Below are 11,738 nucleotides of genomic sequence, written 5' to 3'. Positions count from 1 at the left end.
GCGGTGGGAGAAGGAGACTTTTTAGACATGACACCAAAAGCCCAAACTATAAGGTGAAAAGTTGCTGGATCTGGCCAAATGGGAACTTATTGATAGAATTTCTGGTCTAAGGACGTTGTATCCCAAGAGGAAAAAATAAGCCAAGGATGTGAGCAAGAGATGCACAGAAGGGAAGAGGCACCGTTGCTACAGAGATAGATGCCCAGAGCCACCAGAGACGCGGATCACAACCATATTCCATTTTACTCAGCATGTTGACAAAAATTAAGACTTAGGTATGCTGACGGTTGGGCCTTTAGAAGCCCGTACTAGAGGCCCGCCTGGCAGCCTGTAGAGAAAACACTCGACTGAAGTGGAGAAACAAAGCTTCCTGAGCTGTCACTTCCTAGGTCGCTTGTAAAATCCGGGGCTCGTACAGTCCAGGCAAGACCCGGCTGCTTTCGCCCGGCGTCTCCTGGCGCGGCCCGGGGTGCCTAGGATGTTACCGCCCCCTCGGGAAGCCACGCCCCAATTTACGTAAATCGGGGCTCTGGAGTGAGGCCTGCTTAGGGCTCCCGCCCCGCCCAGTTCTGCTTGGGAGCGCCTGGCCCTTTAAGACTGACCGAGCCCGGCTTCAAGTCGTGGACGCGCGGGGGAGGGGGTGCAGTCACGTGGGCCGCGGGCGGCGCGCCCCGGGGCTCAGGGCGCTCGTGGCCACCGACTCCCGCTCCCGTCACCCCGGCCCTTCTCCCGCGCAGCCGTCAGGTGCACTGCTGTCAGGTACGCCCCACTGGACCCCCTCAGCCTCTTGTTCCCGGGACCTCTCGGCCACTCCGGCCCCTTCCTCTGTTGATAGGAGCCGGGGCTGGATTCGCTTGTGCCGGGCTCCGCGACCACCGCCCCCCTGCCGCGCGTCCGTACCCTCTGGCATCGTCCTGCACTTCCAGCGCTGTCCCCAGCCCGCAGCCCAGTCTGTCCCAGCGGTTCCAAGGCTGGGGTGTGTTAAAAAGAAGAGTCTGGGTGGAACTTACTCTTCCCCTCTTCCCCAGGTGGCCGTGGACGCGCCAGGCTGGGGCCGCCTCTGAGCGCCCAGTGCGGGCCATGGATGGCGAGACAGGAGAGGAAGAGGGGGGCCCGTTGCCCCCGCCAGGTGCACCCCCAGGACCCAGCTCAGCTGGCGCTCTGGCCCTCGCGGGGCGGCGGGAGCCCAAGAAGTATGCAGTGACCGATGACTACCAGTTGTCCAAGCAGGTGCTGGGCCTGGGTGTGAACGGCAAGGTGCTGGTGTGCTTCCACAAGCTCACGGGGCAGAAGTGTGCTCTGAAGGTCAGTGACCCCCTCACTGCTGCCTGGGTGACCCAGAGGATCCCACAGCAGAGGCCTGTGGGTGCACAATATGCCCAGGGCCCCTGCTAAGCTTCTCCTGTTCAGTTCAGCATCAGGTTTCATTCTTGTACTCCCCTGTAGGGTCGGGCTCCTGGTCCTCCCTGCTTTATAGATGGGAAACTGAGGCTTAGCCACCCAAGCTCCGGGTGTCCCAGGGTACAAAAAGGGTGGAGTCTGTATGGGTAGAGCTTGCTGTACCCGGAAGAAGGGGAGGAGTTGCTTCTGACTCTGGGGTTGTGGCTGGGCCTAGGTGTTCTGCCCAAGGAGGGGTCCTCTTTCCACCAGAAGCTCTTCTGATTGGAATGGTTCTGAGTTACCTATGTTTGAGGGCAAGTCATCGCCAAAGCTTGGGGTGGGGCTATTTTCTTCTGTGGTCCCTACCTGCCTGGGCTGGAGTGGTGGGAACCTTCCAGGGCTGGCTGGTGGGCAAGGCTGGTGCCCACCCACTGCACCTGTTGGCAGGAGGCTGCTGATGGGCTCCAGCCGAGTCAGGGGCTCCATGTTGAAAGGAGCAAACCCTGCTCCATGCCTGACCCACTCTGGTTCTTGGGGAAAAGGTGGGCCAGCCAGCTGGTTATGTCACACCACAGGGTCCCTGGAAGCCTGGTTAAGACCTCACTGATACAGGTGGAATATGGGAAGTTCAGGGGCTTGCAGATCTAGGCACCTACTTCAGGTTTAAGTCACTTAGTTCTGGGCCTGGGACCCTGCCGCATACCCAGAATCCCTTGCATCTGGGAACTTCAGTCAGTTACAGCTTGTGTCAGTGGCCGCCTGGATGGGTAGAGCACAGCAAGGAGAGTGGCTCCTGGAGGTTAGAATACAGCAACGGATCTTCCTGTTTTATAGACATTGCAATTATGAGCCAGAGCTCAGAGTCCTGACCTAATCTCTGGTCTTCATTTGCCAGCTCTGTGACCTTAGACTAGGTTCTGGAGGCTTGAAACCACGTTTCTGCCGCTGTTCAGGGAAAAGACAGGGGCTGATGTCAGCTTGGGGTGAGAGGATGTTCGTGGACTGGTTGTCACGGAGCCTGAATCAGGCCTGGAGAGGCTGCGGGACTTATTAGGGCACGGGGTCTGCAAGGGTTTGAGCAGGGATCTGGGCTCAGCTCCCTGTGTCTCTCCCAGGGGCACGAGGGCTGATAGAGGGGGACATGTCCCCAGGGTGGTCTTGGAGGGATGGGTCCAGAGGAGGCTCAGGGCTGGGCTGCTGAGCAGGGTCTCAGACACAGCTTCTTGGCTCACTAACACAGCAGTGGAGTGGGGCTGGGGCCTTTCTGGAGTCCCAGGCAAGGTATTCTGGAGTCCTTCCTGAAAAAGATGGTTCTTCTGAGGGGAAAGGGAGCTTGGGGGGTGAGAAGTGAGTGTTTCCACCCTCTCCCTCAGCACCATCTTAATCCTTTCACCTGTGCTAGTGTCGGGGTGCAGTCTCGGTGGGGAGGGGTCGCCTGAGGCCAGAGAACCTCTTCTCAATACCGAGGCTTTGGCCCTGTGAGCCAGGGCTGAACTCTGGCCGGTACCTGTGCTCTTGAGGCGCTATGAACGAGGTAGGCACGGAGCGGAGGCTGTAGTTCATGGGTCCAGGCAGCACCTGCTTTAAGCAGGCTGGGCCTGGGCCCTTCCCCATAGATACTGGGTCTGATGAAGTTACTTGGGAGGACTTGTGACTGCAGGAACTTCCAAAGTGCCCGTGGATATAGAGTCTCATGCTTTCTCTGTCCTGGGCTGGGATCTGGGGCTGGCCTAGAACCGATTCCCCTGCGGTAGGTACTCCTTTAGGCTTTTTTTTTTTTTTTTTTTTTTCTTTTTTCATTTTTCTGAAGCTTGGAAACAGGGAGAGACAGTCAGACAGACTCCCGCATGCGCCCGACCGGGATCCACCCGGCACGCCCACCAGGGGCGATGCTCTGCCCATCCTGGGCGTCCCCGTGTTGCGACCAGAGCCACTCTAGCACCTGAGGCAGAGGCCACAGAGCCATCCCCAGCGCCCGGGCCATCTTTGCTCCAATGGAGCCTTGGCTGCGGGAGGGGAAGAGAGAGACAGAGAGGAAGGAGAGGGGGAGGGGTGGAGAAGCAAATGGGCGCTTCTCCTGTGTGCCCTGGTCGGGAATCGAACCCGGGTCCTCTGCACGCTAGGCCGACGCTCTACCGCTGAGCCAACCGGCCAGGGCTTCCTTTAGGCTTTATGGGTGAGCGTGGCCAGGGCTCCTGGCTTAGGACTTTCAGGACCTGGCCCTGAGTTGGTCCTGGGGGGGTGTGTGGATTGGATTTGTCCCCAACCTTCCTGTTCTTGCCCCCTCACAACCCTACTCCAAAGCTGTAAGTCCCTGCCCAGCTAGGCAGGTTTGTATGACACCTTCCAGGATGAGGTCGGCATAGCCTCTGGCACATCAGACCTGTGCTGTGAGTGGTGGCTGTAGCCTTGGGGAGGAAAGCGGCATTTTTCTACTTACGTTTTTCCTCTACCCTCTGCCCAGGCGGGCAAGGGCCTGGGAAGCTCAGTCCATGGGTAGGTCTGGGTTCAGGGAGCTCAACCAGTCCATGAATGGGTTTCGGCCCTTTTTCGGCCTCTGCCTAGCCCTCTCCCCAGCTGCCCAGGTCAGCCTCAGCGGGGCCCCCGGGCTCTGTGTCTTTCTGTCTCCCTGGCTGGCCTCTCTTTATCTCGTAGCCTGGACACGTTCGTGCCTTCTCTGCCCTTCCGGGTGATCCAGGCCTAGTGGCCTGGCCTCTCTCCGTGCCCATGCTCTTAGTCTTGTTGCTCAATGGCAGATCGTGCTTAGCATGAAGCCTGGAACCCAGCAGGCACTCATAAAACAGGAAGATCTGTGGTCACTGGCCCTGTAGCTGTTGCTGTTTTATGGGGGCCCTAGGGAAGCAGGTTCCTCCTTCCTGGGGAACCGGGCCTCTTCCCCTTTCCCTCAGGCCTGGCTGGACCGTTGGCTTGGTCCATCTTGGCCTTGCTCACACTCAGGGGCTCCCTTCCAAGAACAGCTTCCACATCTAGAGCCGACATGACATGCCACTCTCCATGCCACCCGGAGTGCTTGCTGCTGTCCCCTTGGCAGGCGCTGGGGGCCGGGGACCGCCTCCGACTGCCTTCTTGCTTGCGCTCCCTGCCGGGCCTAGCTGGTGAGTCGGGACCCCTCCGCGCCACTCCTGCCTGGGCACAGCCCTGAAGATCTGTTCTCCATTACATCTGCACCCCACCGCATTTGCCACCCGGCCCCTCAGTCTAATCACAACATATGAACATTGGGACCTGGAGGTAGCAGTCGGAAGTCATGTGATGCGGCTGGGCTGGGCTTGCAGCAGAAGACAGAATTTCCTCCCCTCCTGACTTCCTCCCCAGCCCACCTGTGGTTCTCAGCCTCCTGGTGGGCAGAGGTAACCATGGCACTTAGATAAATAAAAGCAATAGAAGGCCCTGTGGAGGCAGAGGGGCTCGTCATGTGGGAGGAGAAGTGGAGTCTTTCCTGTCTCTGCTCTCTCTGCTCTCTGGTGTCTGGGGCTGGGGTGGGCCCTCTCCTCTGACCACCGCCACATGCTGGAGGCCCTCGGGGCTCCTAGTGCTCTCTGCCTCTGGTGGTTCCTGGACCCACATGCCCAGATCGCTGCATGGCTTCGTGGGTGGGGCCGGCCTGTTGGAGCTGGCGCTGCCTAGCTGGGTTTGGGGTTGGGTGGGGCTGCCAGGCAGGCCAGGGACTTTCTCATCTGGCAGCTGCTACCCCCTCACCTACCTCCCCAGACCGGTCAGATCAGCCTCTGCAGGGCTGCTTATAATGGAGTCAACCTATCAGGAAGTGTGTGGAGGGGCTGGTGGTTTGTACAAGAGTCCCCACGGCGCCCCAAGCTCCTCCCCAGGGTGCCCCTCTCCTGGAAGGGAAGTGTCTGAGGTGCTTCCATTGCCGGTGGAGCCAGCTGAACTACCAGGACTGTCAATCTGCTCTTTAAACAGGGATCCTAAGGAGGGCATCAAACCCTAAGAAATGCGAATAGTGGAATTTTCGGCAGAAGCTGGTGGTTTGGCCAGCTGGCCTTGCTCACAGCCTTAGAAGCTGCTCAGAGCGTCGGCCTAGCGTGCGGAGGACCCGGGTTCGATTCCCGGCCAGGGCACACAGGAGAAGCGCCCATTTGCTTCTCCACCCCTCCGCCGCACTTTCCTCTCTGTCTCTCTCTTCCCCTCCCGCAGCCAAGGCTCCATTGGAGCAAAGATGGCCCGGGCGCTGGGGATGGCTCTGTGGCCTCTGCCCCAGGCGCTAGAGTGGCTCTGGTCGCAACATGGCGACGCCCAGGATGGGCAGAGCATCGCCCCCTGGTGGGCAGAGCGTTGCCCCATGGTGGGCGTGCCGGGTGGATCCCGGTCGGGCGCATGCGGGAGTCTGTCTGACTGTCTCTCCCTGTTTCCAGCTTCAGAAAAATGGAAAAAAAAAACAAAAAAAAACAGAAGCTGCTCTCCAGCTCGGGTCAGGATTCTGTCTGCTGGGACTTCCCTCTAGGAGCTGAAGGCTTAGGGCCTTGACGTTGTGGACACCAGTGTTCCCACAAACAAGCTAACAGTTTTCCAGAGCATTCTGTCCGGCAGGCCCCGTTCCCCATGCGCGGCACGTGTTACCTTGCCTAGTCCTGTCATTCCCACTTTATGTATAAAGACACCGAGTTCAGAGAGGTGAACGACTGGCCCAGGGTGCCCAGCTGGTGAGTGGCAGGGCTGGGATTTGCACCCAGGCAGCTTGGTGCCAGAGTCTTAGCGTGACGTCACCTCATCATGTCTCCTGCAAGTCTGTGGGGCTATAGAAGGGTCTCTGAGGCTTGGCCTCTGGAACGATGCCAGCATCCTCCTCCATGGCTCCCTGGAAGCCCGGGCTTGGCCCCCAGTGCTGCTGTGGTGTTTGCCTACATCTCTTCCCCATACACGACTCTAGACCTGTGATGGGCAGGTGCTGGTCCCACAACGCCCGGACACAAGGACTGTGATGGCTGTGGGGGCCACCTCAGAAAAATTAGGTGGTTCATCCCCAGCTTTGTGAGTCCAGAGTGCCACGGGTGGGAAGTCAGGTTGGTGGGTAGGTGAGAGGAAACTGTCACGGCTGGTCCAACCGGGGTGGGGGGGTGGGGGGGGGCCTACGGGAAGCGACTGTCTGCTCCCATCGGGTCTCTGGCCTGAGAAGGGTGTGGATGGGGGCAGAGGGTGTGTGTGACAGCCTGCCTGGAGTGGACAACCCAGTGCCTGCTGTGGGTGGCACTGCCCCCTCGCCGTCCTGTGTCCAGGCAGGATGTGGCCGCTCTCGGAGGGCTGGTGTCTAGACCCTGACCGACGCTGGGAGTCCTGGAGGACGGAAGGGTTCTGTGGAAGAAGAGGCATTTGTGTGGGGCCCTGAAGGATGAGGACAGGAGGTCGGTGGGGACTCTCGCTCCCCATTTGCCCACACCTAGGATTCACGCCTCACCCCACTGAGGCCCCTGTCATGGCGCCCTACCCCCTGCCCCAGGGCTGGCTCTCACAGCATCGCCAGGTCCTCCATGGGGCGCTGTTGCCAGGTGCTCAGGAATTTCTGGGTGTCTAGGCTGTTCTTCAGGTCAGGTGGTGCCGGGAGGGCCTGGGTGTCATGACAGCAGAGGTCTGTAATGTCTGCTGAGGTCTGCGCTTGGGGAAGCTGTTTTTCTCCTTGGATCCTCGTCTTCCTCCCCCAGGGCCTCCTTGGGACATGATCATGGAAGACCCCTGCAGGGGGCAGCAGGTGGAGCTTCTCATTCTGCTCCCTCAGCTACCTCGGGTCCCAGACTGGCGACTGGCTGCCGGGTATCCAAAGGTGATGGCCACCTGGCGAGACCCCTAGGCGAGGGGTGTTCTTAGCACACCTGCGCCACAAGTGTGCACCAAGCCCTTCCTGCATGTCTGGGTCTGCTGACCTCGGCAGTACGACCATGCTTCCCATATTCTCCCAGGGGCCTGCTGCCCCCACTCCCCTCAATTTGAGGTCCTGTGTGACCCCCGACATGAGAGGCTACCCAGGGTGGAGAGAGGAGCAGGGCTCTGGGCTTGGTATCCTTCCTGCCACTTTCTCCCTGAGTGACCTTGGATAAAGAGAGTTTTGGAATCTTCTGCAAAACCCTCGTCTTTGTGGTGTAGTTGAGGCCTGGCTTTGAACGGGTGCTGGACAGTAAGGTTCGGTCATGATGGCTGTGACTGGCCCGCATTCCCGCTCTGAGACAGCGCAGGCCAGCAGACACTCCCCGAGGGCAGAGCTCTCATTGGGGGTGGTTTGCGTGCATTTTGATGGCACGTTGTTGGCCTTTGTGAGGACTCACTCGTCTCCACCCTGCACCCGGGGAAGCTGGCCCCTTGTGCGGTGGGAGAGAGCCGTGAAAGGGGCTCTGGTCCTGGGCTCTTCCCCGCCCGCCCTCCCGCCCTTTTGGAACTAAGTGGATTAGGGCCTGTGTAATTGTGATTAGAGCCCTGCCGTGTGGGAACCGTGGGGGACTGCTTAGAGCAAGGGTGTGGGGTGGCCCTTGAGGGGGACCAGGAGCCTCGGGAGGCCTTTCACTCAGGACAGGCCCCGAGATGCTGAGAATATTGATTGCGGGCTTCTTGCAGGTTTAGTGTGAAAGCTTCCTTTCTCTTTAGGTGAGGGCTTTGTCCTTGCTGCTTTCTCTCTGTGGGACTTTTTATCTTTCAGTCTTCTCTGCCTCCTTGTCCCTTTCTCTTCTCCTTTCTCCGCTCCGTCTCTCCTGCTGTCGCTCAGGCCCTCCCCGCTTGGGCCTTGTCATTCTCTGTCTCATGGTTTCGGGCTTGGCTGGACCTTTTCTCTGCAGCCTGCAGGCTGAGGGCAGGCAGAGGCTGGATGGGGGCTGGTCAGGTGCTGGGGGACTCATCCTAGTCATAGGGGGTTGGAGGGGTGTAGGACAGCAGGAGCTTTCGGCTGTGCCCATGTTACTCAGTATCCCCTCCTGCTGCTGGCCTTGACCAGGGGCTGGTGGCCTTGGCAGCTGGAGCAGCGGCGTCAGGAGCATTTGGGCCAAGCTTGTAACCCGAGGCGTCCTTGGTGAATGCGGGAAGTCAGCTTGGGCTGCGGCCGCTGCTGTCGGGTCTCTCTATGGCTCGATAGTCTGAGACCATTGCTGGGGCCTGAACCCATAGCCTTGGAGCCAGCGGGGTTAACTGCACAGGGGCTGGAAGGGCTGGGGGCAACCTACCTCCGCCTTAGAGGGCACAGCTGAGTGTGCTGTCCCTGTGCTGCCTGGCACGGACACCCCAGACCAGCTGGCGTTGGCCTGTACCCTGCACTTGACCCCTGACCTCAGCGAAGCTCAGACGCTATTTTTAGGGGCGTGCATGCAACCTGAGGGAGACTCACAGCTTGTTCTGTAGATGTCCCCCGGCATAAACAGCCCCTTGGGACTTGGCGGAGGGGCCGGCGTGGCTCTGCACGCTCTCCGGAGGGCAGCGGCTCACGGCTGGGGGGGCTGGGGACGAGAGCACGAACTAACCCGAGTTCTTCCTGCGTGTTACACACGAACACTCCGGAATCTCAGAAGGGTTGGTGTTGTTGCCACCTCCCTGTTGTGGATGGAGAGAAGGAGGCTCGGGAAGGCAAGGGAAGTCACTGAGGGTGTCACATAGCAGGGACACGCCCGGGCTGGGCTGGAACCCCCGCCGCCTGTCTGGAATGCCAAGTCGTGGCTCTCAGCCACCCCTCCCTGTGTGTCGGGCTCAGCTGGGGAGCAGGAGCAGGAGCAGGGCCTGTCCCAGGCACAGTCCGACCACCCGCCGGTGAGATGAGCCACTGGGAGCTCTGCTTGACCGGGGCCCCTTCCGGCAGTGAGTACCCAGGTACAGTCCGACCACCCGCCGGTGAGATGAGCCACTGGGAGCTCTGCTTGACCAGGGCCCCTTCCGGCAGTGAGTACCCAGGCACAGTCCGACCACCCGCCGGTGAGATGAGCCACTGGGAGCTCTGCTTGACCGGGGCCCCTTCCGGCAGTGAGTACCCAGGCACAGTCCGACCACCCGCCGGTGAGATGAGCCACTGGGAGCTCTGCTTGACCAGGGCCCCTTCCGGCAGTGAGTACCCAGGCACAGTCCGACCATCCGTCGGTGAGATGAGCCACTGGGAGCTCTGCTTGACCAGGGCCCCTTCCGGCAGTGAGTACCCTTCCGGGGGGAAGTGCCAGGAAGCAGGCAGGGAGTGGACTCTACCTTGCCCCCTGTGGGAGCTGCTTTTGCAAGTAGACTGGCAGCATGAGACTGGCTAGAGGGGACCCCAGGATGCCTCTCCCGAGTCAGCTAGCGAATGCAGGTTCCGGGGGGAACAGTCAGCTGTGGTGTCCCCACCAGCAGGGTCTGTGCTCTGCTAGGGACAGGAGCTCCAGGGTTAGGACTCAGGCTGAAGACCCCTCCCCACTGTACTCCGTGGCCCAGTCAGATCCTTGAGTCAGGCTGAGCCTGTACCGGGGTACATCTTTGCCCTGGGAAGGCCTAAGGGAGCAGGGCGGTCACTACGGCCCAGTCTCATGGCAGGAGTGTCCCTCAGTGCTGTGAGGCCACCACCTTGGTCTCCTGGAGGTCCAGGCCTTTCTCCTCTCCCTGTTTCCCCCTCCTCACGTCTGTGGTTCCAGGGCATGACCTAGGCCAGTTGTCCAGGAGCTGCCCAGGTGTCGGGACCTGGTCGCCCACTAGCTGAACAGGAGGGAGGGGCGAGAGGGGCACAGCCCCTGGAGTGTGGGCACCAGTACCCTTGCCTCCCCTCGAAGGACCTCAGTAGGGCAGTGCCTGCCTGTGCTCAGCCCGGCCTGTGTGGGGAGCTGCAGGGACACGGGTGAAGCCGGAGGCAGTGGCAGAGATGGCAGGCAGCTAGGATGTTTGCTTCGGGAAGAGCGGGTCTGGGAAGTGGAGGGACAAGGACCCTAGGGCCTCTGCACCGTGTCTCTGGGGGCTGTCCCGGCCATCTCCTGAACGCCCCATCCTTACATCTGGGTGATCTTTGTGATATCTCCTCCAGATGAGAGGCCAGCTCTCATTCTTCTGAGAGTGAGAGGGTGTTGGGCCCCCTCTCTCCAGAGCTGGCCGGCGGCATGGACAGTGCAGGGTGCCTCAGCAGAGGTCACCTAGGCATGGCCTCACTTGCCCTGGTCACCAAAAGGTGGCCACTGCCCTCTGAGCCCTGCACCGGCTATGTAGGCTTCACTGTGGCACAATTAGCCAGTTGAGACACAGATTCTGTGGCCAAGGCGGGGTCTCCTCATGAGGGGGACCATTGAAGGGACATTATTTCTTTTTTTTTTTTTTAATAATATTTTAAAAATTGATTCTAGACAGAGAAGGAGGGAGAGAGAGAGAAATAGAGAGAAAGAAAAAAAAAAAAAGATATGTTTATGCATTCATTGGTTGATTCTTGTATGTGTCCGGATCAGGGATCAAACCCACAACCTTGGCATAGCACGATGGTGTTCTAACAAACTGAACTACCTGGCTAGGACCGAAAGGACATTATTCCTGAGATTAGAATAAAACACTTGTCTTTGCAAAAATTTCTCAGTATTATGATGAAAACGTCCTATATTTATACTGTCATAGAAAAAATATGTTTCACAAATTACGGAGCGGATTTTGGCAGAAAATCCTTCCTTCCTCTAAGAAGTTAAGGGAGGATAACAAGCCCACACCCTCTGAGTATGTACACCGGGGTTGCAGGACACCCGGGAGGGCTGTGGCAGAAGGCGGATCGGGCACCTGCCTGGCAGGGGGAGTTCAGAACCTTCCATTTACTGGGTGGATAACTTCCAGGACAGGGGGATAACCTCCAGGACAGGGGGATAACGCCCAGGACAGGGGGATGACCTACAGGACAGGGGGATAACGCCCAGGACAGGGGGATAACGCCCAGGACAGGGGGATAACCTACAGGACAGGGGTATAACGCCCAGGACAGGGGGATAACCCCCAGGACAGGGGGATGACCCCCAGGACAGGGGGATGACCTCCAGGACAGGGGGATAACGTCCAGGACAGGGGGATAACCCCAGGACAGGGGGATAACCTCCAGGACAGGGGGATAACCTCCAGGACAGGGGGATAACGCCCAGGACAGGGGGATAACGTCCACGACAGGGGGATAACGCCCAGGACAGGGGGATGACCTACAGGACAGGGGGATAACGCCCAGGACAGGGGGATAACGCCCAGGACAGGGGGATAACCTACAGGACAGGGGGATAATGCCCAGGACAGGGGGATAACGCCCAGGACAGGGGGATGACCCCCAGGACAGGGGAATGACCTCCAGGACAGGGGGATAACGTCCAGGACAGGGGGATAACCCCCAGGACAGGGGGATGACCTCCAGGACAGGGGGATAACGCCCAGGACAGGGG

General features: G+C 59.6%; 1 protein-coding gene across 2 annotated transcripts in view; it reads left to right on the top strand.

The window, feature by feature from the left end:
- The first annotated feature begins 607 nt into the window (after window positions 1–607).
- The window catches only part of MAPKAPK3 (MAPK activated protein kinase 3), a 31,404-nt gene continuing 20,273 nt past the window's right edge, over window positions 608–11,738 (top strand). For both annotated transcript variants that reach the window (XR_010747216.1, XM_066351248.1), the window contains exons 1-2: window positions 608–759; window positions 1,029–1,305. Coding sequence is in view for 1 of the 2 variants with exons in the window: in XM_066351248.1 (XP_066207345.1) it covers window positions 1,081–1,305 (225 nt within the window). In the remaining variant the exon portion in view is untranslated. The remainder of the gene's footprint in view (window positions 760–1,028; window positions 1,306–11,738) is intronic.

Source organism: Saccopteryx leptura, chromosome 10 (genome assembly GCF_036850995.1).
Source record: "Saccopteryx leptura isolate mSacLep1 chromosome 10, mSacLep1_pri_phased_curated, whole genome shotgun sequence".
In the NCBI taxonomy this organism is placed as follows: Eukaryota; Metazoa; Chordata; class Mammalia; order Chiroptera; family Emballonuridae; genus Saccopteryx; species Saccopteryx leptura.
Note: the sequence above shows the minus strand (reverse complement) of the source record. Positions and strands in the feature narration are given on the sequence as shown.